Source organism: Aphelocoma coerulescens, chromosome 21 (genome assembly GCF_041296385.1).
Source record: "Aphelocoma coerulescens isolate FSJ_1873_10779 chromosome 21, UR_Acoe_1.0, whole genome shotgun sequence".
Lineage (NCBI taxonomy): Eukaryota > Metazoa > Chordata > Aves > Passeriformes > Corvidae > Aphelocoma > Aphelocoma coerulescens.
The window spans coordinates 705,021-730,890 of NC_091034.1; the positions used below are offsets into that span (position 1 = coordinate 705,021).

Sequence of the window (25,870 nt, forward strand, 5' to 3'; positions counted from 1 at the left end):
CGGCCTGCGCCGGGCGGGCGCGGCGGGCGGCGGCGGCGGGCGGAGGCGCCATGGAGCCGGCGGAGGTGAAGGACCGCATCCTGGAGAACATCTCCCTCTCCGTCAAGAAGGTGGGAGCGGGAGCACGGCGGGGGCTGCGGACACCGACCCTCGGTGCTGCGGGGACTAGGCCTGGGGACACCCCTGGGCTGTGGGGGTTGGGGACAGCCCTGGGGAGCCCCTCTGCCAGGGCTGCGGGGTTGGGGACAGCCCTACGACAGCCCTGGAGTCCGGGGTGTAGGCCGGTGCTGTGCTGTGGTGGCGGCGTTGTGGACAGCCCTGTCCCTGGGGACACCCCTTGTGGGAGTGGGGACCCCCCTGTGCCGGGGACAGCCGGGAGGACAGTCCCTCTGCCGGGGCTGTGAGGTTGGGGACAGCTCTAGGAGAGCCCCTGGGGCTCCCTCACCCGGCTCTGTCAGGGCTGTGGGCCGGGGGACAGCCCTGGGGACCGTCCTCTGCAAGGGATGTGGGCTGGGGGACAGCCCTGGGGACCCTCCTCTGCCGGGTTATAGGGCTGGGGGACAGCCCTGAGGACCGTCCTCTGCCGGGTTATAGGGCTGGGGACAGCCCAGGAGACCCTGCTCTGCAAGGGCTCTGGGCCTGTAGGCAGCCATGGGAACCCCCCTCAGCTGGTGCTGGGCACAGCTCTGGGACCTCTTTCTGTCCTGTGGCTGAGAATGGGGCTGTGGGCCTGGGGACAGCTCCAGGACAGCCCTGGGGACTCCCCTCTGCCCAGGGGTGCATGTGGGGGCTGTGTCTGCCAGAGGTGCAGGGCTGGGGGACACTCCTGGGGACCCCTCAGACACACACCACTGCCATGGATGTTGGGTTGAGGTGTGTCTGCCTGAGGTGTGGGGTTGGGGGACAATCCTACGGACCCCCACACCCAAGGAACATCCCAGGGATACTGATGAACTCTGATAAAGGAGCGTGGGGTCAAGGACACCCAGCATCCCCTCTGCCAGACGTGGACACTTTTGGGGGTGTCCTTAGAGACCACCTGTGTTGAGGGTGTGAGGTTGGATGCAGCCTTTCTGGTGGTGGCACATCTGGGGTGTGGGGTCACCCCCAGGACCCTCTGTCTCAGTTGGTTGGGATATACTAGGATTCTCCCACCCAGGGTTCCCCTTTTCAAAGGACAGGACTGGGGAGACCCCTCTTCTGGGGGCTCTACTCAGGAGGGATTTGGAGTCCAGCCTAAAACCATCTTTCTAGAGGTTCTCCCTCCAGCCAGGCATGTCCAGGGCACGGGATAGAGGGGCAGGACCTGGGACATTCTCCCCATGGACAGAGGGGATGTGTCGTTCATTCCTATGCCCTGCTCTGTGCCCTCAAAACAGGGCTCTGAACATGTGTGCTCTCACCTTCTCCTTGCCTCTCGTTTCTCCTCTGATGGTTCCTTAAAGCCCATCCTGGTGGTGGAAACATCTGTGAGCTGGCACAGAGGGGACCAGGACAGGCACAGAGAGGACCAGGATGCTGGAATCTTTGGGAAGGCCAAAGGAATGCACTGTAAGGACGTGCTGGAAGTTTTGGTTTGGCCCACACGTGAGCTCCAACCATCCTTGAAAAAGAACCCCTGCTCAGGAGCGGGGGGAAACAGGAGTTTCATTTGTGTTTGTCCCAGGTTTGGGGGAAAGGCTGTCTGGACTCACTGTTGTTTCTCCAGTTGTTGGGTTTCCTCTGCCTTATGGAATAGGAGTTTTCCTGTGCTCTGCAGTGTGTCCTAACACAGATTCATCCATGAAAACTTGTCCTATGAAGACCAGCACGAGTGAATTCTGGTGCTATTAAGAAAGGGATGGCTGGACACTGCTTCTGGGGCGTAGGACGAATGTGCCAACCCAACTTTTTTCTTCCATGGATGACCCTGACCTATGGTCTCTTGCCTTTTTTTCCTCTAAAAATTAAGGATAATCTTGTATCTATCTGGAAATCAGTGGATGTTCAGCCTGCTCTGAGCTCTGTCACAATGCTCTGCAATGCTCCTGCCTCAGTTTCCCTGTACATATAAGGAATACAACTTCCCACGCAGGATTGGTTGGACATAATTTATTTGCGTTCAGAAAATCCTTGGAAGATCACGTTTGGAAATGCTAAAAAATCAACATGATGTTTTTTAATTATTGTTGTGATTGAAGAGGACTCTTCAGCTCCAGCTCTGCCAACACACCTTGGCCTGCCCGATCCCTGCCAACTCCTGTCTTGGTCCAGCAGTGAAAATTTTGGGATTTTCCAATCCTGTCTCTTCATTCTTGCTCAAAGCAAAACTCAGGGACGTGTAGGAACCTACTTCAGGGTGATGGATTAATTTCTACCATCCTAGTGAAATCAAACTCAGGCCATGGTGAAATCCCACCCTGCTTTTTTACCCCCAGGATGCAGTTCTCCTTCCTCAGGGAAATAGCTATGGAGCTGCTAATTTTTCCCAGCACTTACCTCTCCGACGTCAGCCTGTAATCCCTGATCCTTTTTTTCCCTGTGAGTGGCAAGAGTAAAGTACTAGGTTAAGGGAGCAAGTGGCTTTGTGCTGGGAAATCCTGCTCTCTTTCATCCTTGTCTTGAGTAACTCCTTGGCGCTGGAATTGTGTCATGGGGCTTGGAGCTTTCCGAGCATCCTGCCTCTGATTTCGAAAGCTTCCTCACAGTGTGGGTTGCTCACTCCTTACTCTCACCACCGGTGCAGGTGTAGGATGGAGGGTTTGGATGTGTCTGTGGTGATGGTGTGGGTTTTCTTTTCTTGGCTGCAGACCCAAAGAGGAGAAAAAATGCCCTATTTTCATGGAGTTGCCTAGGGAGAAGCACCCTGTGCTTGGCAGCCTCAGATGGGGAAGAAGAGCAGCGGCACAGCCCTGGGGCAGTGTTTGACACTCAGGGCTGTGACAGTATCTGGCTGTAATTTCAGTTTTTACCAGTGCTGCTGGATTTTAGGGATGGGGGATTTGAGCACAAGCAGTGGGTGAATTCTGTACAAATCCACAGCAAAAAAATGCTTTGATTCCAAGCAAATCCCTCAAACCTCAGTGAACAGGACCATTTCTCTTATTTTCCTGGAAAGACATGAGGGATGGAGCATGGATGGAAAAGTGGCAAACTTGCTTGCAGAGGGTAATTCCAACCTGTGGGAATCTCTGTGTGGTTACCAGCTACCAGTGGGAGATCAGTGATAGCTCTGCCATGGATTTTGGAGGTGTGAGGTCAGAGGTGTAAAGTCAGGCCTCCACGGCAAAAAGTGAGGAAAACACCTACCTTAGGCAAAACAGGCTTCTCCAACCAGAGAGATGTCAAGAGGTTTCTGCTCTTGGTGGCCTCAGGAGAGGCTGGGAAAGCTCAGCACTGGAGAGCTGGGTTCCTGCTTCAGTTCCAAGGGAATTGGGAGCATGGTTTTGGTTTCCCATCTACTGCTTGTCCTCTGTGTCCCCCCTGGGAGCTGTAAATTAATTCCCAGGGTGATGCTTTCTGCACAGATGGACAGTGTTACTTCTGTCTTGTTACCGTTTCTTTTCCCTTTTCCCACTCAGTTCCCCTCCTGCTAAGAGGGCCATGCTCCAGCTCAAATTACTGCACAAATTAATGCCTAACCCTTGCTTTTTGCAAAGATTTAGGGCTTTATTGGGGCAGAAGGCTGGAGATGGGCATGTTATGGCTCAGTGTGCAGGCCCTTGTTCACTCAAGTGCTTCTTTCCTTCTGGGAGATGCTGCTGTATGTGGTGGCAGTGGGATGAGAGCAGCTTCCTGGTGCTGCCCAGGTGGACTCTAAACACACCAGAAATGCAAACAACTTCAAATCCAGCCTTGGCCAAGCATCTCCTGGTAGCCAGGAGCTGTTACAGGTTCCCTGGTCCGTGAAGCTGGTGGTTTGTGTTCTCTTGGGTTTTCCTGGACATTCCCTGGGTTCGGGAGGGGTTTAGTGCTCTCCTACTTGGGATTAGGTGGTGAAAATACTAAGTCCTTAAACAGTGTTATTGTTGACAGTTCCAGGAGCTGAATGTAAAATCAAAAAAGAGGTCAGAATCCCAGATTTTGGGACTCCTCTCTGGTTTTCAGGCTGTTCTGCTGGTTTTGAAGGACACACGTTGCCATGAACCCTGGAGCAGCTGATCCTTGGTGCATGTCAATCAGGTGGAGCAGTGTTTTTTGCTGACATTGCAGGAGTTCTTGCCAAAAGCTCTGGCTCTGCTCCGTTTCTGCATGACTTTGGGAAGGTTTCCACTGGCCTCGCAGCAAATTAGTGCTGAGCCCTTGCTGCCTGTCTCTGGATTGGATTTTTAGCCCTGTACCTTTGAAATGCCTTTGCAAATCTCCTGTGCTGCTGAGCTCTGCCTTGTGACACCTCTGCTCCTGCATGGTGAGAGAGGGTGGGTTTGGGCATGGCTTAGTATCCCCGTGCCCTGGAGAGGAGCAGGGAGCTCTGGAGTGGAGCATCCCTACTCAAATCACGTAGGGAATGTGCTCATCTCTGCCTGGCTGGATTTATTTAGCTCAACTGCTGTGACATGGAGGCAGCAGCTCTGGAGATGTGAAAACAGCCAAACAGTCTCTTGCCCTCTGCTCCCTGTTGAGGGGCACCTCGCTGGCTCAAAGACCACAGGGGTTTTATCTCTGCCATCTCTCTGGGCCACATCTGTCACTGCTGCAGGGACCACATTAAGAGGATAGTCCCGCCTGTTCCTTTGCCACGTGTACCAGGTTTGCCAGCTGCCAGAAACCTGTGGGTGAAGGTAGCAGCAATCTCATGGAGCTCCTGAGTTGTCCATGAAGACAAGACACAAGGGTCACTCGGGTGCTTTTAACAAGTCCACAGGTGTGTTTTGGTGGGCCTCCAGGGTCTCTGTGGTGCTGTGGTTCTGCTCTCATCACAGCTGTGTATTGCTTAGGTTGCTTGAGTATTTCAAGGTTTATCTCTTTAGAAATTCCTCTTGCCTCATCCCAGTGATCAGGAAACTTCCCTGCCTGGCCATCCAGGAGCCACTCTGGTAGTCACACTGACCACCACAGGTCTTGTGATGATCCGAGGTTCGTTGTCCACAATTTCAAGGGGATTGGGTTCTGCAGGTACCTAAACTGATGTTTGTCCTCTATAACACCCAAAATCAGCTCTGGAGCTGAGGGTGGACAAATCCGTGATAACATTTTGGGAATTAAAAAATCCCACTTGTTCTCCTCCCTCTAACACAAAGCGTTTCACTGGGAGGGCAGTCAGGTTTGGAGGGTGAATTTTGGCCATGGTTTTCCTGAGGAGCTAAAGCAAAGCCTCTGAGCCTCTCTGCCTCTGATTGCACAATTTCGGTGGCTGTTGAGTGATTTCAGCTTTCTCCACTTCTGGTGAGCTGGTCCAAGAGGTGTAACTGAATTAACCACGGGCCAGAGGCTGTGGTCGGTGGGGAAGGACTCGGAGCAGCGATACCCAGCGTGTGAGGGAGCAGCAGCTCCGTGGGGCAGCAGCACCTTGCTTGCTTCTGGTGTGTTTGCCACTGGACTTGGTTTTTTTTCCCCATAATATCTATTTTTTTCTGTTATGCTGAGCATGTGACCTTCCCATCTGCCTTCGGTTAGCTCAGGGATCCTGTTCCGCTGCAGCCAGTTCTGTGCCCGGCCCCTGCTCTGCTCCCTCTGACAGAGGAACAGGATGCTCCCTAAGCATTCCCACTGGAAAAAATCCTATCCTTGTCTGAGCCACACATGGGTCCAGCCTGCTGCAAGCTTTGCTGCTTAGAAATAGTGAAGGAAAGCCCTGGAAAAGCCTTGGGGGGGTGTGAGCTGAGGAGCTAACGTGTCCCAGGAGGTGACAACCTTGCTGGCGTTGGATTGGGAATGCATCAAAGCTCAGTGTTTCCAGCAAGGAGCAACTTTGCTGTGGGTTTCAGCTTCACCTGTGTCAGGCTCCTGTCTCTCCACATTTCCAGGCTGCTCCAGTGGCACCTTCCAGGTGCTGATGCTCTGAGTGTGCCTGGTGTGTTTTTTCTAGAAAAAGCCCAAAGACCCAGGTGATGCCCATGTGGAAAGCTGGGCCCTGAGGCCAGTGCTGGTTTGGAAGTTTGTTGTAAGGAATGTTGAGTCAGATCGTGTGTGTGACTTCCAAAATGTCCTGCTAAAGCTGGAGTTTTAGGGGTTTGTGTCATACAAGTGTAAGAGAGAGACTAGCACCCCTGCCATGAAATTCAGCCTGCTGTTATGGATGGTATGGAAAACTAGGAGTTTTCCAGGTACAGGAGTTCAGCCTCCTCTTTATCCATTTGCCATTGAATGTCTGTACCCCCTTAGCAGGTGTGAAAGTGACAGGTCTGAGGTGTCTGTCCTGGCCCTTCCCACTGGGTCTTCCCTTGGCACTGAGCTGTCGTCGTTTGGGACAAGGTCAGTCGCCCTTTTTTGTGCTCCCTGGAGCTCCAGGGTTGCTCCTGAGAGTGCTCAGCTTTTCCAGCTGGGGAAAACCCCTCATCTCAGTCCATGAACTGTGGGTGGGAATGAGGGTTTTGAAGCACCTCTCCCCTCTCCCATCCCAGTTAAGGAGCTGAGGAGTGCAAGGGATGTTTGTTGTTCTTTCGCCGTGTTTGCCCTGCCAGGGAAATACCAAACAGAACAAGTGAAATGGAATTGATGTTGGACAGCTGCTGGTGAAGCATCTGCAGGGCAGATTTACAGAGGGGAGATGTGGACTCAGTTGGGTTGTGGCCAGCCCTGAACAGGTCAGGAGACTATTTCAGTATTCCAATAAGTTTTTAGAATGACTGGAGAGATTTCAAAGGAGCCACCACAAGAATGATTAGATTTGGGAATGGGCTTTCCAGAACGCCTCCCTGATGATTTGTTGGCTTCCCTTGCAACACAAGAGCTCTGCGGATCAGCCTGGAAAACTTCACCCTCATTGAGAACCACTGCAATTAACAGGTTATAAAATTGTGCAAGGAAAAGCCTCTCTCGTGCGTGCCAGCGTGGAGCGGGGTGTGTCACTGCCAGAAAAATGAACTTGTGATTGATAAACAGCAATTAAATAATTAAATCCTCCTCCTCCTCCTCGGTGGGGATGAGGTGCGAGTGTTCCTCGGTGCCAGCCAGGTCTCTGTTCCCGTTGGACAAACACCCTCCTGCTCCAGGCTCTCCCAGGTGTGTTCAGCCCGTGGCTGAGCTGTTGTGGCCCTCTCCCCGAGCAGGTTCTGTCCCACGAGCGCTGGTGCTCAGACCTGCTTGGGGTGCGGAGTGGTCCCGGTGGGTGGATGGCGGGAATGCCTTCTGCATGCCAGCAGTGCTTATTTTGGCCACAGGAATGTCTATAAATAGCCCCGGGTCAGGGCTCCAGGCATTGCCGTGCCCCTCACGAGTCCTCGATGCGAGCCAGCCTTCAGCCCTTCCTTCTGGATTTGGGGTGCAGAGGAGACGAGGGGAAGAGCATCTCTTCAGGAAACCCAGGGTGATGTTTGTAACCCAATTATTTGCCTCCTTCCTGATTTCCCTGGCTCCAGCCCGGCTCACCGCCCAGCTGTGTCAGGGAACTGCTTTGGGGATGCCTCATGAAGTTTTGTCACCACCTCCCAGACAGGTCTGACTGCTGAAGGAGAGGCTGGTTCAATTATCCATGTGTGTTTTGTAACAATTTACAGGAGACTCCATTTAAACACTCCATAAAATGCCATTTTTCGGGGCAGTGTCACATCACTCCTGCCGTCACCATGCTGAGGGGTGGGTGCTGGGATCATTCCCCATGATGCTTGTGGTTGTACTTCCTACAAATTTTCAGCTAGGCATTGGATCTTTGAAAAATGGTGCATCTGGACTTTGTTCCCCAATTGGAAAAGCTGTTTCATCCTAACTTTCCTCCTGTGTCTTCACCCTTCTTCCCAAGCCAAAAACACCTCCCCATCAGCTTTTGCAAATCTTTCCCCACCCTGGCTGGAGGGATGACTCCACCCAGGAGATCCCAAGGCTAGCTGTGTCTTGTTTCCTCCCTGGCCAGGTGGTGGCTGGGCAGGGATTCATCTCCCTGATCTCTTTTGGGAATTGTGCTCCAGTGAGCTGTGCGTGCCCTTGGCTGGTCCCTGGAAGCCTTGGGCTGTGTTTATTTTGGAGGGATGCTGGAAATGGCACCATCCCTGGGTGCAACGCTGTATGGGGCCGTGCTGGCACACATCTCAGTGGGAGGGAGCCCTTGTGAGCTTCCCTGTGACCCACAGCTCCTAAAGGGCTGTCACTCGGAGTGCCAGAATCCCAATCCCAAACTGCTGAGCGCGCGTTTGCCGCTCGCTGGGCTGGTGTGACCCCGTGACTCAGAGCACAGCACAGTCACACCAGCTCATCTCGGGCTCCTGATGTGCCACAGGGACAGGGTTGAGCCTTTTGGGGTGGGTTTGCTCTGGATATGGCCACGGGGCTGGGTTTTCCAGCAGCCTCCCTGGGAAGTGGGATGCAGGGGGAGCTGGTTTGTGCAGAGCAGGAGGCTCAGTGCTCCTTGTGGAGCAGCTAAAAGGGACACCAACCCTTGGTGTAACACAGAACAAAGCCTTCAAAACCTAAACCCCTTCCTGGGGGAAGATTGGGTTTTTCTAGGGAAGAGAAAGACATTTTTTAGACGCAGACAACCACCATTTGCTAATAGTTTGCACCCTCGGATGACGGGAGCAGGTCAATCCATGGAGAGGGATGGGAGCTGTGCACTGGCTGCAGGAAGGAGCATGACAAAGTTCTGTGCTATTTTGGGGGGGAAAGGAGGAAAGGAAAAAGAGGAAATATTTCTATTTCCTCATCTCTTTTGCTGCCCAGGCTTGGAGTGTCTCTGTCACGAGGAATTCCTCCAGTCAGAGGCACAGACAGGCTCCAAGTTCCCTCCACACTGACCTCCCCAAGCTGTGTCTCCTTTTTTTTGGTGGTGAGCTAATGAAAGGCCTGATTTATTCTTGTTCCCCCCAGCTCTCCCCCACAGCTGCATTTCCCCAATCCAGCACAGAGCCTGCAGAAACCTCCTCCAAGGAGTGCCCCAGCTCCCTGCAGAGCCCACAGCCTGGTTGGGACAAAGCTGGGAATTTCTGCCTTCAAATGCTGGCTCATGTCCTGTGAGACCTTTGCTTCTGCCTCAATTTTCCCAAAAATGGGATATTTTAGTGAGCTCCAGCTTTTGGAGATCATCCCCATGACTCCATCTATCCATCACCTGAGGGATATGGCTCTAAATTAGGATTTTCTTTCTTCCTCTGGTGTCCTTGCTGCAGCTTCAAACACTGGCTGCAAGTACCTCCTGAAATTTTTCTTAAATAGTGGGATTTTAGGGCATTTTCCTCTCTGTTTCAGTGTGGGCTGCCTATGAATAGCGGGAATCTTCTGGAACAGCTTCCCCCCAAAAATGGATAGGAGCTGCTGATCTGAAATGCTCCAGGTCTCACCTGGGTGTTGTGAAAACCCCTGTGGATCTCCGGAGCACCCACAGGTGCCTCTGCAAACACCACCTTGTTGTGGATCTGCTTCCCCAGGGGATTCACCTGCGGAACAGACGGGACAGGGACAGGCAGAGCAGGGCTGTGCCATCGGACAAGGGAACTCTGGCTGCAATGCTCCAGGCTCAGCAGTTTGTTCCCACATAAGGGCTGGGACCAGCTCCATGCAGGAACATGCCTGGCTCCCCATCTTACCTAAGAGCTCCAGAGGGATTCAAGGTCTTCAGACCAGGAGGGTGTTGGAGCTTGATATGTTTATATTCTTAAGAGTGTTGCTGGGATCAGTTCCCAGGGGCTGTGAGGTGTTCTCTGACCCCTGGATAACTTTACGTCAAGTCTGGATGATTTTTCTAAAGGACCTTCTCTAGTAAAAATTCTGGAGGAGAAACCTGTTTTGGGGGACAGGTCAGACTTGACAAGCACAATAATGTCAAGTTTTACACGTCTATCATCTAGTGAGGTTTGGGAAAAACGTGTCAGGTCACTAAAATAACACACATATTGTCTATAATATTGTTGTGGCTCAGCTGAGCTGTTCTTGCTTGTTGCCAGCAAACAGCCATGGCCTATCCAGCTGAGATTACATCCTGGGAAAGTAATCTCCCTGCCTGGATGCCGAGAATGTGTGAGACAGGACCTAAATAGATCCGTAAGCTCCGGGGGCAGGAGGAGGCCGGTGGGTCAGCTGGGAAGGGATATAGGATTTGGGTACAAGGGGATTTCTGGCAAAACCAAGGAGAGGCCTCATCCATGTCAGAGCCGGAAACAGAGCAGAGCTGGGTTTATTTCTGCTCTGAACCATTTTGTGGTGGCTGCAGAGGAACCACCAGACCCCGCTGGTAGTGTTGGCTGGCAGGGAAGAGGCTGTTCACCAACAAGAAGTTGATTGTTCACCCACCACAGCACTGCTGGGCTGTGAGATGTGGGGACGCTGGGCAAGGTTCTCCCTGTAGTTACTGCCTTTAGGGTCCTCTCAAAACCAACAGCTATGCCCTGTAAGTAAAACCTGTGTCAGGGTTTTGCAAGCTGAGAGATCACAAAAAACTGTTTAATGCTGGATAGGAGCGTTTTGGCAGCTCCACCTGCTCCTCGTGGGCTGGAGAAGGGCATTCCAGCCATCCCATCTCTTCTTTTTGCAGCTGCAGAGCTACTTTGCTGCCTGTGAAGATGAGACACCGGCCATCAGAAACCACGACAAGGTCCTGCAGCGGCTCTGTGAGCACCTGGACCACGCTCTGCTGTATGGGTGAGCCTGGAGCCCACCTCTGGAATGCTGCTGTTCCCCATGGAAAAAGCCTGGTGTGGAGCCTCAGCATGGGGAAAGCATCTAGGCAGGGATTGGGGTGGAGATAATGAAGCTTTTGCTTAATTTTTCCCTGGGATTTTTCTTCCTCCAGACTGCAAGATCTTTCCTCAGGGTACTGGGTGCTGGTCGTTCACTTCACGCGCCGGGAAGCCATCAAACAGATCGAAGTGCTGCAGCACGTGGCTACCAACCTGGGACGCAGTGAGTATTCAGTGTCCCCAGCTCTGGGCTTGGGGACACCTGGGGAGGTCCAGGTTGTGCTGAGGAGTTGGGGCTGCTGGTGGATTGAGGGAGCTGTTGGAATCCAGGTTGCCGGCAAAGGAATCGCAGAATCATTAAAGGTGGGAAGGATCTCTAAGATCATCAAGTCCTACCATTAACCCAGCCCTGCCATGTCCACCACTAAACCACGTCCCCAAGTGCCACATCCACGTGTAGTTTCAACATACCCAGGGATGGTGATTCCACCACTTCCCTGGGCAGCCTGTGCCAAGGAGGTGGGAGTCCTGCTGTGACCACGTGAGGTCTCTAGAAATAATGTCACCATGCCTCAGGGTCAGGTGCTGAGGTGTAGCCCAGCTTCTGCTGCCCTGAAACCCAAGGGGCTGTGCCCTCAGGAAAGGTTCCAGACAGATGGGAGTCCGGTGGGGCCATGCCCTCAGGAAGAGTTCCTGGCATAGGGTAGCACTTGGGAAGGATGGGAATCCTGCAGGGCTGTGGCCTTGGGAAGGATTTCTGGCAGATGGGAGCTCTGTGGGGTCATGCTCTTGGAAAGGGTTTGTGGTTGATGGAAGCCCTGTGGGGCCATGCCCTCGGGAAGGGTTCCTGGCAGATGGGAGCTCTGTGGGGCCGTGCCCTCAGGAAGGGCTCCTGGCAGATGGGAGCATTCCCTCTCACCCCACATCTTGCTGTGGCTGTCATGTGCATGATTCTGCATTTTCCCTGCTCCCAGTTGTCCATAGCAGATGTTTGGGACCATCGAGGCCGCTTTTGACACAGGATGGTGCCCAGATCCTCTGTGCCTGCTTATCCAAACACCCATCATGTCCTGGGCCTGTACTGGTGAGAGCAGAGCTGAGCACAGACTCCACTGTCACCTCTCTCTGCACCAGAATTTGTGTCAAATCTCACCTGGGGTGATTCACAGCAATTCTCCCTCCAGCTCTCCCAGCATTTCTGGCAGGGCTCCCATCTTGCTGGAGGTACACAGTTGTGTGGCTACTTCTTCACCTGTCTCTCACCATTTTACTCCAAATCATGAATCCCTCACTGGCATTTCCCCCCCCCTCCAGATTTCCCCCACAGTTGCCCCTCTCAAATGATACAAATGAATGATCTGAGGGGTTTTAACGAATTCATTATTATTTCTAGGCTTGTTTCACTTCTCATGTATTTCCAGATAAATCTCTCTGCTGCTCTGTTTCCAGGCCGGGCCTGGCTGTACCTTGCCCTCAACGAAAATTCCTTGGAGAGCTACTTGAGGCTGTTCCAGGAGAACCTCAGCCTGCTGCACAAGTATTATGTCAAGTGAGTATCCCAGCTCCTTCTCCTTTGGGCACTGTTTGACATCCCTCCTTGTCAGAAGCCAGCCTGAATTTGCCAGTGGAGGACAAGCAGCTGATCAGGGTTTGATTTTGAAATTCCTTGTGGGGTTTACCTGGTTGATTTAAAGATCCCAGATGTGGGCACACTGTCCTCTTATCTCTGTGAGGCCCTGCAAGCATTTCTCCTAGTTCCTGCTTTTACTCTGCAGTCCCCTTTATATTTTTCCATGGTTTCCAAGGAGCTGCTGAGCTCCTGTTCAGGCACCTGGCTCTGCTGGACACCTGGAAATGTGGCTGTAGCTCAGTTTGGGGACAGCACGTAGTGGCTGCCTGTGGAGGCAAGGAATGGGCTGCCAGCTCTGGGGTCGATCTATGGCAGCTCAGACACCTCCAAAGAAACAGAAGGGCCCTTGTAGCTGCTTCTCCTCTTTCCCACATCTGTAAAGCTCTTTTGTTCCTCCCTGTGGCAGGAACGCCCTGGTCTGCAGTCACGATCATCTGACCTTGTTCTTAACGCTGGTGTCTGGGCTGGAGTTCATCCGCTTTGACCTGGACCTGGTGAGTGTTGGATATGTTCTCCCGGCTCTGGGAGAGCGGGAATGCGGAGCAGGGAAAGTCCACGGTGGGACTGGTTCCAGGACTTGGTCCAGGGTGGACCTTCCTGTTGACCTTCAGCTGAAAATGTGATGCTGATGCTTTTGGGAAAGACTTTTAGGTCTTTGGGGATCCAAGAATGGGATTTATTCCTGTTGCTCAGTTCTTCACTGTTTGGAGGAGGAACAAGGCAGCTGCAGGGCAGATTGGTGGGGATAAAGGAGTTGAGTTCTGCAAGTGTGGCACGAAACCCTGGCATCCCTCCAGGAAACACAAATCCACTGGATAACCCTCGGTGAAACTGCTGGGTTTCCTCTGAAATGGGCACTGAGAGGGGACATTCAAGGGACAGTCCCACTGTTTTGGTGGGGTGGCATTTCCCCCCAGCTGTGCCAGTAACAGTGACTGGAGCTTGACTCACGCCACGCTCCCTGCCCTGCAGGATGCTCCGTACCTGGATCTGGCCCCGTACATGCCGGATTACTACAAGCCTCAGTACCTGCTGGACTTCGAGGAGCGCCTGCCCAGCTCCGTGCATGGCTCCGACAGCCTCTCCCTCAACTCCTTCAACTCTGTCACCTCCACCAACCTGGAATGGGACGACAGTGCCATTGCTCCATCCAGCGAGGGTCAGTGGGTTTTGGGGATGGTGTGGGCAGGGCTGTGTTGTTCACACATTCCCTTCAGATAAGGCAGCAAATTTTAGACTGGAAGAGACCAAAGCAAGAGACCCAACAGCCAGACCGGGAGTCTCTCCTGTCTTACATCCTTGGGAGACAGGACAAGGGGAAATGGATTTAAACTAAAAGAGTTTTAAATTAAAGATGGGAAATTTAGATGGGATATTAGGAAGAAATTCCCCCCTGGGAGGGTGGTGGGGCCCTGGCACAGGGTGCCCAGAGGATCTGTGGCTGCCCCATCCCTGGAAGTGTCCAAGGCCAGGTTGGACAGGGCTTGGAGCACCCTGGGATAGTGGAAGGTGTCCCTGCCCATGGCAGGGGGTGGAATTAGGTGAATTTGAAGGTCCCTTCCAACCCAAACCATTCTGTGATGATTCTGTGCCTCTGACTGGGAGAGAAGGACTTTCCCAGGCCCCATTCCTGTCTTGGGGGTTCTAGCAAGAACTGGAGGAATCTTCCCGCAGAGTGAAGGCTGTGCCTGTATCTGAATGTGGCTTCCAGGTCAGCAGGGACACAGGGCTGCAGGGGAGGTTTTTAAGTGCTTGTTTTGCAGTCCAGAGACCCACGTGTGCTGGACCTGGTGGGGAGTAGTTTCTAGAGTCTTCTCTGTGTCTGCAGTCTGGGAGACAGACAGCCAGTGGTCTCAGAGGTGCTGGTTTTTCCTGTTTATACATCTTGAGCAGGCTGATAAATTGTCCTACTCACCCCCTTATCCCTTCACAGAGGCTGGATGTTGTTCCTGGTGACCTAGGCAGACACGTACCTTGTGCCCCATGAACCCACTGCAGCCAGAGCAGGGAGCTCCTGTCCTGCACCCACCATGTTCACAGGAAGCAGCAGCTCTGCTGATGCTGTTCCTAATCCAAAATCCTGGGTTTTATGTCAGTTTGAGCAAAGGGGGTTCTGGAATAGAACTGGAATGGAATGAACTGTTAGCTGGATGCAGGGAATTTGGGACTGAGCCCACACACAGATGGGTTCCCTCAAGACAAGGGTCGCCAGTTGGCCTTGATGTGCAAGACAGGACCTCAGGTATTAAAGATGCTGAGAAGGAACAGCCTGGGATGGGCATTAGAGTTGTTTTAACAAAGGGCTTGGAAGCACAGCACTGGTTTGGGCTCACCCACATCTGCACTCAGGAAAGGGTTTGATTTCAGGGACTTGCTCATGCCAAATCTCCAGCATCCCAGGAAGCTGAGACAGCAGGAGGAGCCTAGAAATAAAAATCAAAGGAATAAGGTTCTCTGTCCCCAGAGGGTTGGCATAAGCAGCTGTTCTGCTGCATCCCTGGGTCTGTATTCCTGCTCCTCCCTCAGCAGAGCATGTCTTGGTGTCAGACATCTCCTGCCTGTCCCTATCACTGGGTGTCCCTTGGGTTTGGCTGCATTCTCCAGCCTGTCTGGTGAATGGGTGCTTAATGCTCAAGAGAAGAGGGATTTGGAGTAGAGATCCAGGAGATTCTGGAGATGGATTTTGTGTCTGGCATCATCTCAGCCTATTCCATGTGTCCAGGCAATGGCTGTGCTGTGTGTCTCAGTTTCCCCATGCACAGAGGGGTTTGGTGCTGATGTAGGAATGCTGGACCAGGATCCAGGAGGGCAGGAATTGCTGCTGCTCCTCTGGTGTGGAGGAGTTTAACTTCTCCCTGTGACTATTACCCTGCTCATCACTTCAACAGGAGCATGTCTCTACCCTGAGAGTGTAGGTGGAACTGGGGATTGTAGGATCAGAGGACAAGATTTTCCCTTTAATCAGATCCCTGGCTTTGCAAACATTCATGAGTCAAACATCACAGTTATCTATGGGAGGTAAGTGTGAAGTGGGGAAACGGAGGCACAGAGAGACTAAATTGCTTCCCAGAGAGGATCAAGCCCTAGGTGACACTGTTTATCTGGTTTAGCTTCCCAGAAGTTTGAATAATGGGGCCTTCACCCTTCCCTGGTCCCTTTGTAGCTCCTGTAACACTGTTGTTCCAGAAGGAACACCCATCAGTGCAGCTGGTTTCCATTCACATCCACATTCCCTATTTTCTCATGTGTTTCAAATACCAGTGGACGATTGTTTTGTTTCTCCCCATTCCCATCTCCCTCCCCAAATCCCCTTCACACTCTCCCCTCTCCCCACTTCCCTCCCCACTACTTGTATTTCTAATCCTGAGTTTTATCCCTCATTTTTGTAGATTATGATTTTGGAGATGTCTTTCCAGCAATGCAGACCATGCCCAGCAGAGACTGGGAAGGTGGGACACGCTCATCTCTTACAGCATTTTGGTTTTCTCTCTGCATTGCTGCCCCCTGAGCTTGCTGCATGTTCCCATGTTTGTTTCTGTAACAACCAACTATCCTGTCCTGATGGAATTCTGTACAGGCCCAAAATGTGGGATGTGCCAGCTGCCCTCATGCCATAGATTTCCTCTGTGGGGTAAAGCACACAGGGTGCTGATTGAGAAACTGATCCACCATCATTGGTTTCCTGAAAGCCCTGGAAAACAGCTGAACTAATTATGCTGCCTTTAATTTTGGGCATTTTGCAGGGATTAATTTGGGAGGTTTTGTTTTCCCTGGATCATCCTGTCCTGAGGCAAAGCTTCTCCCGTGAAGCCACAACATCCAGCACATGGCCATGCTCAGTTTTGGGTCACTACATTTGTTATTTTTATTGATTTTACCACTTTTTAAACCCACTTACCAGCTACCTGTGGCCTTTATGGCCAAGAGCACGTGCCCAGCTTAAAGGAATTTGTTCTTCCTCCACATGCAGCCCCTGTGGACGTTCTCTTTGTGCCACTGGAGCAGGACCCTGTGTGCTTCACCCCCAGAGGAAACACACCCACACTCCATCCTTTACAGCTCAAAGCTGGATGGAGCCTGATGGTACCACCTGAATATTTGGGGAATATTTGGGCAAATCTGCCTGAATTCCATGTGGCTTGTACTTGGGCTCTAACGCGCTCCCTCTTATCTTCTTTCTTTCCCCACGCACAGGGATGTCACAGAGGTGGTTTAACCTGTCCCTGGAGGGTACAAACCACATTTCCAAACCCAAGGTGCAGCCAACAGCTCCAGTGTGGGTGTTGGGTGGAGACTGGGAGAAGCTGAGGGGTGCTGGGGGCAGATCCCTCTGGATTTGAGGCACACACAGCTCCCATGTGCAGGGTGGTGCTGCTGGGATCCAGCACTGCTCCAGGCTGAGTTTCCTCAGCCACAGGGAAATTGTCATCAGAACCCCCTGCCAGGTCAGCTCACAGATGGATTCCTCGCTGTGGGGACAGAGCAGAGGTTAAGAAGGTTGTGCTGTTCCCCATTTTCAGCAAATGCATTTTGGGATGAAATTCTGTATTTTGGACAAAGATTGTTTTGTCTCACCAGAACCAGCAGGATTTAGGCCAAAGAAGTGATGTGGATTTGGTGGTGCAGCCTGGGAGCCCAGAGCTGAAACAGCTTTTAAATGTTTTGTTTTGTTTTGTTTTATTTATGGTTGGACTCGATTATCTTGGAGGATCTTTCCAACCTAAGCAATTCCATGAATTTCCCTTTAATGCAGGTATTAAAACCCGATTGACTTCCCTGGTAGAGCTGACACCCTCCCTGCTCCAGGGCAGGTTTTTCAGTGGGAACAAAGTGGCATTTTGGAATCATCCAGCACAAACTGCCTGGATTAGAGTTTTACAAGAGGTTTCATTCTCCACCTCAAATCCTACAGCCCAAATCAGTCTGCCAGGGCTGTGCTTCTCTTCCCAAGGGTCTTTTTAGCTGGCTGTGGAAAGGAATCATAGAACCATGGAATGGTTTGGGTTGGAAGGGACCTTAAAGATCATTTCATTCCAATCCCTTGTCATGGGCAGGGACACCTTCCACCAGGCCAGGAATGGTGCTGGAGAAGAAAAGGGCATGGATAACCTTCCTTTAACCATGATTTTGGTTGGATAATGGATAATAATAGTCCCAGCATGACTCTTGCAGCCCTTCTCCGCTGCTTTTTTTCCCTCTGAAGACTAACATGGGCCCAGCTGTTCGTGCTCCGCCCCATCTGTGCCACCTGCTGTCCTCGGACCCCCATGAGTGCTGTGTTCTCCCTCCAGCACACTCCAGCCCCATGGAGTGTCTCGTGTGAGCAGAGGAGGGCAGCCAGCTCGGTCAGGATCACTGTTCCATGGGCTGGCTCCGTGTCTGCCCTTCACGCCGAGCAAGGCCCTTCCCACGGCCCTAAGGCAGGGGAGAAGCAGCAGCCTCGTTGCTCGCTGTCATCTTGCTCAGGAACAACGGCCCCGAGACCCCTCAAACTCTTCCCACAGACACTGCCTCTGCTCCTCAATCCGGCTGCCGGCTCCTGGGTGACCGAGCTCTTGTGTTCAGGCATTCTCTGACCTGCAGGGGGGTGCTGGGTCTCATGCTGGCCTCCCCATCCCTCCTCGCCAGGAGGGTGCCCACACGGTGCCCCGAGTCCCCAGCTTGGCTTGATCTGGCTCCATGCAGGAGCCCGAGCTGGTGCTGATCCGCTCTTCCCGCCTCGTCCCTGCAGACGGAGACCTGACGGACACGCTCAGCTGCCCGCGCTCCACCGCCTCGGAGGCCAACGGCAGCAGGGCCGCGCTGAGGAGCCCCACGCAGCGCCACAACCCCTTCAACGAGGACAGGGCCGAGGCGCCGTCCTCTGCTGACACCACGCCGGTGCACGCGGCCTCCCGGGACAAGGCAGAGGCCACCCCCGAAGGAACAGACCAGTCTGAGAGCTGCACGGAGCTGGAGGTCATCAGGTAGGGACAGAGCTGCTGGCCCGAGAAGGGGTGGTAGATGTTGAGGATGTGCCACCTCTTCTATCCCAGCAAGGACAATGTTTGTGCTGCAGCCTTTATTCAGCCCTGTGGGGCTGGGCTTGGGTCCCTCGTGCTGACTCCACATCACCCCCTTTCCCTGCCAATGTGTGTGTCAGAGGCCTCAGAGTAATCCATGAGCTTTTATGTGGAGCTCTCTCCAGCTGGTGGCAGCTTTGCAGCAGCTCTGGGCTTGAATCTTCTCTCCCATCACGTCCCTCCTCCTCTTTTGTCAATGAGCTGTGGCCAAACCTGTCACAAGAGATGCCTCTGCAGAGCTCCTGGCCGGTGTTTGGGCATAAGACTCCTGCAGAGGAGATCCCCAGGGATCCCTCCCAGCCCTCAATCCAGACAAAGAGCTCAAGGCTCTGTCTGCTCACACCCAGTGATGGGGACACCCCAAACCCGCCCAGCAGGGCTGTGCTTTGTTCTCGTGCCCAGTTTTCCCGGGGAAGGAGCAAAGGAGCTGGGTTTTGCACATCATCCCACATGGCAGGCACAGGGAAGGGGAGCACTGGGCTCACTTCCCGAGCAGGGGTGACCTGGCAGCAGTTTGGGTGCCGTGGGTGCCGAACACTTCCTCAGCACATCCCGGTGTGCTCCAGCCTGCATCTCCCTCTTCTGGCAGGCGGGGACACGGCATTCCCACTTCTAGAGACGTCCTCCCTTCCCAGCTTCTTGATCTCAACCAGGGATTTCTCCCACATCACTTGAGCTCCACAACCATTTGTGATCCCTTTACAGCTGAAAGAAAGCTCAAGGTGCTGTGTCAGCAGTGATGCCTCTTTTTGAGATAGGTAGGAAAAAGTGTCCATACCTTGTGTCTCCTGAAAAGCAGCACAGAGATGGGGGCTCTATACAGCTGCACACTGAGCAAGGTTCTCGATAGAAGGATTTCTCTGCAATAGGGAAAACTGCAAAGGAATGTCGTTGGGAAAGGGTTGGACCCTCTGCGTATTTCAGAGTCTAAACAAGCACGGTGAGTGACGTTCTTCTCTCTCACAGGTTAGCCAAGAAGAAGAAGACAGGCAAGAAGAAGAAGGTGAAGCCTGAGGAGGCAGTGAACAGCCCAGCACCCGCAGCGCTCGAGGCCAGTGGGGACAGCGGCGTCAACGGGTTCAGTGACAGGGAGGAGCCGCCGAGGGACGAGGGCCCCGCTGCCCCGGGTGGGCCGGAGGAGGGCGGGGAGCGCGCTGCCCTCGGCCCGCTGGCCCTGCGCATCCCCGAGATGAAGGACACGTCCATGGAGAGCGTGGGGCAGCCCCTGAGCAAGGTCATGGACAGGCTCAACGGGCAGCTGGACCCCGGGGGCTGGACCGCCGCCCTGGAGCCCCCCGGGCAGCCCTTTCGGACCGGCACGCCAGGGGAGACCCCAGATGGATCGTCCTCTGGCGACTTTAGCGAGGGGATTTCAGCCCCCATGGACTTCTACCGATTTACCGTTGAGAGTCCAAACGCTGCTGCACCAGGTGGTGGCCACCATGACCCTCCAGGGCCTGGCCAACCGCCACATGTTTCTGGTAGCCCTGAGGCTCCTGAAGAAGAAGAAAGCAGAGAGGGAGAAGCAGTTGGGGCAGTAGAGGAGCCTGAAAGGACAAGTGATGAACCTCAGACAAGCCAGACAGAAACCACCAACCCGCCGGCTCTCTGTGAGCCCAAGAAGGAGCAGCCCAGCCCTTCCCCGAGCAGTGCTGAGGACTCTGGGGTGGAGGAAGGGCAGGGCAGCCCCTCGGAGCTGACCCATCCCTCCGAGTTCAGGTGAGGATGGGTTTGCTCAGCAGGGAGACCATCTTCCAAACAATCTTGAGCTCAAGTTGACGCCTTTCCCCTTTGTCCTTGGTTTGGGGGCAAAGCCCATCCTTCTCCAGGATGAAGAGGAGGCACAAAGGGTCAGGAAGAAAAGGTCTTGGGGAGCTAACAAGTGCCCAAATCATGGGCATGTTCAACAAGGAAGGGGATTGCCCTTCCTGGACTCACCCAGCCTCACAACCATGTCCATCCTCTGCTGTCTCTCTCCACAGGGTGGATAACAACCATCTCCTCCTGCTGATGATCCATGTCTTTCGGGAGAACGAGGAGCAGTTGTTCAGGGTAAGGGATGTCCATCGATCGAAGGACCATCTCTGTGCCTGCATCAGCCCAGGGCTGAGAGCTCTTTTCTTTCCACGCAGATGATCCGAATGAGCACGGGGCACATGGAAGGGAACCTGCAGCTGATCTACGTCCTGCTGACGGATTGCTATGTGTACCTCATCAGGAAAGGTGTGTCACCCTGACAGCCCCTGGGCTCAGCGGCAGGGAGAGGGGCTCCATCTGTGGCTTATCCATGGATTAGGCCACCACAGCTCGCTGCCTTCACTGCCAGTTCCCTTGTGTCCCCTGGTTACCGTAGGGAGCTCCGATTGACTTGTCCCCTGAGGAGCCCTGGGACACGTGTCCCGTGGCTCCGTGCTGCCTGGGACATGGCTCGGTTTGCAGGTCCATCGCTGCTGCTGCAAAGGGGGTCCTGTGCCCCCCTTCACGTGGCTCTCTGTGTCTGTGCCAGGGGCAGCGGAGAAGCCGTACATGGTGGAGGAGGCCGTGTCCTACAATGAGCTGGATTACATCTCGGTGAGCCCGGCCGGGGTGGGTGGCCGGGGGCAGCCAGAGGCGAGTTGGGAGTCAGGTCTCGCCTGTCCGAGGATGAAGGTGCCAGGAGCATCACAGTGGGGTGTGTTTGTGTCCATGGGGAGTGTTCTGGGCAGTGAACCTTTGAGACTGGGAGAGTTGAAGTGATGCCCCTTCCAATGCCACCTCTGTGGGTGCCCGCCTTGCTCACATCTTTGCATGGGCAGCAGAGTGACCGCTAACCCTCTCCCTGGGCCAGAAGCCCAGTCATCCCTGCTCTGTTGCCCCTCATCCTGTGCCTGGCTTCCCTAACCATTCCTGTGTGGCACAGGTGGGGCTGGATCAGCAGACAGTGACCCTGGTGTGCACCAACCGGAGGAAGCAATTCCTGCTCGACACAGCTGACGTGGCTCTCACCGAGTGAGTGGGGAACCGGAGCATGAAACTCTGGAATTCTTGGACTTGGGGAATGTGGGAGACTCTGGAGACAGCCCTTTATGACAGTCCTGCCACCAGTGGGAGGTTTGGGGGTTGGTTTGATGCCACCAGACAGCTGGAAATGCCTCAGGCATGGATACAACCTAAGTATCTTCCCTGGATAAACAGTCACCCCATGCCTCAGTCTGAGCCTTGGAGCTCTGGGCAATGCAGACCACGTGTCCTTTGTGCCACTCGGGATGAGTAGGGACGAACTCTTCAGTTCCAAGGCATGTCCCCAGGTCCCTGTGTGTGCTGTCACCTCAGGGAGGTGACCATCAGGTCATAACTGGGATCTGTTCTGGGATGAGTGTCCACCTCCCAGTGTCACCCATCTCCTTTCTGGAGTTCAGACTTTGCAACCTCCCATCACCTTTGGTCTGTAGGTTGATTTTGCGATTCTTTGGAAGACCAGAGGCCCACAGTTAAGGGGAGCCCCTTGGGCACCAGAGTGTATGAGAGAGATAAGGGGCTGTTTGCCCCGGCCTTGTCAGAAATCTCTGCCTTCCTCTCAGGTTCTTCCTGGTCTCCTTGAAGTCAGCCATGATCAAAGGGTGCCGGGAGCCCCCATATCCCAGTATCCTCACAGATGCCACCATGGAGAAACTGGCACTTGCCAAGTTTGTGGCGCAGGAGTCCAAGTGTGAGGTGAGTTTGGGTATCGCCACCATCACTGCGGGCGACGAAGGCTCGCGGGAGCTTCCCTTGACTCCTCCTGGTTCTCACAGGCCTGCAACGTGGTTGTGCGTTTCTACGGCCTCGTTCACTGGGAAGACCCCATGGACGAGGCGCTGGGACCCGCCAGCAGCAGCTGCTCCTCAGCGGAAAACGCCGTCACCAAGGACGGCATCCTGCACTACAAGGCGGGGACCTCCTACCTGGGCAAGGAGCAGTGGAAGCCCTGCTTCGTGGTGCTCAGGTGGGCACGGGGGCTGTGGTCAGATGGGGCTGCTGGGAGAAGGTGCTGGGAGCAGTCTGCTGCCCGGGAGCTGTGTGGGAGGTGGAGAGGACTCATCTTGGCACTTAGACGGGCCAAGCCACTGGTTTGGTGGCTAAAGCCACTGGTTGTGGGTGCCCAGCAGCAAGAATGTGACCCCACAGGGCTGTGTGGGTGGAGGGCAGGGCAGGGGTGGCTGTGGGACCAAAGGCAGGGCACCAGAGCTGAGCTGACTGCAGTTACCCCCTCTGATCTTCCCAAACGGCAGCAACGGGATCTTGTACCAGTACCCAGATCGCACGGACGTCACCCCTCTGCTCTCCATCAACATGGGGTAAGTGGCTGGTAGGACACAGCACCCAGACTCAGTGGGGATCTGGGGAGCAGGAGCTACTTGGGATGTCCAGGGAGGGCTTTTGAGCTGGATCATGACCTGGTCCATGCTGCAGGAATCCTGGCTGCTCCTGCCTGGAGGCAGGTGCCTGTTTGCTTTGGCTCCAGTGCATGCCACTGGAAATGGGCTCACTTCCTTCCTTGGATGGGGCCTCAGCCTCTGAAGGGTGACACATCCCTCTAAGAGCCATGCTGGGAGACCCACTCTGCTCACCTCCAGCTCTCCTGCAATGTGCAGAGCCTGGAGATGGTCCTCGGAGCAATCCCAGGGGATGTCACAGATGGGAAATGGGTGTTGGGAAGAGGGGTGAGGTGCTGCCCAGGGAGGGCAGTTGGAGGCTGTTTTCAGGCTCATGCTGGCCCCTCCATCCCGCTCATCTCCCTCCTCCCCCTCTCTCCCAGCGGCGAGCAGTGCGGGGGATGCCGGCGCTCCAACACCACCGACCGGCCCCACTCCTTCCAGGTGATCCTGACAGACCGGCCCTCCCTGGAGCTGAGCGCCGAGAACGAGGAGGACATGGCAGACTGGATGCAGTACTTCTGCCAGGCTGTCTCCAAAGGGGTGAGCCGGGGACAGGCCCCAAGCGTGGGTGCTTTGACCCCCTCCTTTGCCCAGAGCCCCTTTGGCGCTGCCGAAGGGAGCAGGAATGTCTGGCAGGATGGAGGAGGCAGCTTTATCCTGAGCCAGGAGGGTTTCCTTCCCCACAGGGGACCCCATGGAGATGGGGCTCCATCATGCCAGGTTTCACCCTCCCTTCCCTGCCCCACACAGGTGATCCCCCAGGGTGTTGCCCCGACGCCGTGCGTTCCCTGCTGCCTGGTGCTGACGGATGAGAAGGTTTTCACGTGCCACGAGGACTGTCAGACCAGCTTCTTCCGCTCGCTGGGCACCGCGGAGCTGACGGACATCACCGCTGTCTCCACAGAGGCCGGCAAGGAGTACTGTATCCTGGTGAGTGCAGGGCTTTGGGACCTGCTGACCTGGGGCTGGGTGAGCACCCAGTGCTGACACCTGGCCTCTCTCTTGGTGTTTAGGAGTTTGCTCAGGACAGCAAGGAGTTCCTGCCCCCCTGGGTCCTCTATTTTAGTTGCACTACAGAACTGGAGAGGTTCCTGTCAGCGCTGAACGTCGCGTGGAGGAACATCTACCAAGTGAGCATGTGGGGCTGCCTCACACCCTCATCGCATGAGGGAGGGCAGAGGGGTGAATTTGTCCCTGTAGGGTGAACCCAGCTTTCCCACAAGGGGCAGGAGAGCCACGGGGTTCCTCTGGGTCCATATAACCACAGGATGTGGGATTTAGAGCGTGGCAAGACAAGCCATGAGCATCCAGTGCTGGCGAGGGGAGTGGGACGAACCTGGGTCAGCCCTGCTGTCACCATATTCATGACGCAGGCGCCTTTCCCATGTGGATTTGAGGTGGTTTTACAGCGAGAGGGAGAAGGGACCGTTGTCTGTTCCTGTCCTGATGCCCCACACCCGTGTTTCAGGTCGATCTCCAGCACAAGGCCATTCTGGATGCTGCTGTGAAGAAGAAATGTGAGGACGCCCAGAGCCTCATCAACAGCGCGTGGCAGCGCAGTGACAGCCTCTGCCGGGGACGGGCCGAGCGGGACCCCTGGTGTTGACCCTGGCCAGGGGAGGACAGCTCACGGGGGCCCATTTTTGGGGATCAGGGCCTGTATCTGGCCAACTGGCACCCCAAACCCTCCTGCCATTGCTTGGTCCCCACCAGGGCTGTGCCTGCAGCATGGACCCCGCGCTCTCCGCCGAGCCGGGGACACCCGGCGTGGTTTGGGGAGCAGCCAGACGCTTCACCACCTGCGCCTTCCTCCTCGTCCAGCTGCCACGGGGCAAATAATTTGCCTTTCACAGAGAAATATCCCAGTAGTAGTGAGGGTGAGGGTGGGAGCGGGGTGGGCTGGGACGAGTATCCCCATTGTGGTGGGGAGCAGGACTGAGGACTTGTTCATTTTCGAACAGGGTCGGGGCGTGGAGGGGCGAGGTGGGAAAACTCAATCGCTACCGTGCATGTTTTGTTGCTCATACAATCACCAAGGACAGCACCGCTCTGCCTCCTTCTCCTGGAGAGCTCGCCCGGGGCCTCCGGACACCACTGAACCCCTCTCAGCCTGTCCCGGAGCTTTGAGGCTAAGGAAGAAGGAATGGGGCCAAATCTTTGGCTTTAAAGATGGTTTTAGGAGATCTCAGCAGCCGGTTTGTGGTTTGGATGCTGGCCCTGTGCACGGGGGGAGAAGAGATGGAGTTCCACGTTCTTCAGGTGTCGTGAGGGACATTGTCACGTGGCTGCCACCAAACACGTCCCCATCTCCTCGACTCACTGCACCTGAGGCCAGCAAGGACCCTTCGCCACTTGCGCTCCACAACGAGCACTTTGGGGCACAACCCCAGCTTTTAAATAATATTAATAATAATAATAATAACCTAGAGACCTTCTCATGTAATATACGTTCACGGGGCCTTTTTCTGGGAGGAAACGTACGTGACTGAATGTATATGTACATACATCTGCTTCCTTTCCCCCTCCCCAAATAAACAGACCTTGGTAACTCAGCCTTGGCCCTACGCCAGATTCTGCCACCAGTGGCTGCTGCTCCTCCTCCTGCCGTCACTTCGGAGCCTGGGGAATGGCTCGGGCGGGGAGAAGGGGATATTTGGGTGAAAAGAGGGAGAACGTGCACCTCCCATCTCCTCCCTCAACCGCAGCAGCGTTAACCCTGCGGTGGGACAGGTTCGTAGGAATTACCCATCAGGACACAGAGTCTTGATACTTTGTCCTTGTTCCTCTCTGGAGACAGGAGTTATTCCCAGTCCCCTGGATCTGGGAGATCCAGTCCAGACAGGAAAGAAACAGCCATGGGGCCAGCCCCCAGCGCCACCCACTGTCCTCATAAACCCTCCTTGACTTCTGACATCAAAACGAGGGTGTTCGGGGGCTGTCGGGACTGGGATAGCCACTGGCATGGGGAAGATATTGGGGCCGAGGAAGCCGCTGGCAGCGGACAAGCTTGGAACATGGAGGCTTCACACGTCCTCC

The 25,870-nt window shown here is 54.5% G+C and overlaps 1 protein-coding gene across 2 annotated transcripts; it reads left to right on the forward strand.

Moving 5' to 3' along the window:
* On the forward strand, positions 1–25,386 carry PLEKHM2 (pleckstrin homology and RUN domain containing M2). 2 transcript variants are annotated; one of them, XM_069034786.1, is made up of 20 exons: positions 1–110; positions 10,601–10,707; positions 10,859–10,968; positions 12,195–12,294; positions 12,782–12,869; positions 13,348–13,534; positions 15,765–15,824; positions 18,107–18,341; positions 19,404–20,156; positions 20,420–20,489; positions 20,570–20,660; positions 20,944–21,008; positions 21,337–21,425; positions 21,998–22,130; positions 22,211–22,401; positions 22,688–22,753; positions 23,215–23,374; positions 23,585–23,764; positions 23,848–23,964; positions 24,303–25,386. In XM_069034786.1, the coding sequence occupies exons 1-20, from the start codon at positions 51–53 to the stop codon at positions 24,438–24,440; spliced, it is 3,000 nt and encodes a 999-aa protein (XP_068890887.1). In that variant the 5' UTR covers positions 1–50; the 3' UTR covers positions 24,441–25,386. The 2 variants fall into 2 exon arrangements, with proteins under 2 accessions (XP_068890887.1, XP_068890888.1); XM_069034787.1 differs by lacking the exon at positions 15,765–15,824.
* The last annotated feature ends 484 nt before the right edge of the window (positions 25,387–25,870 follow it).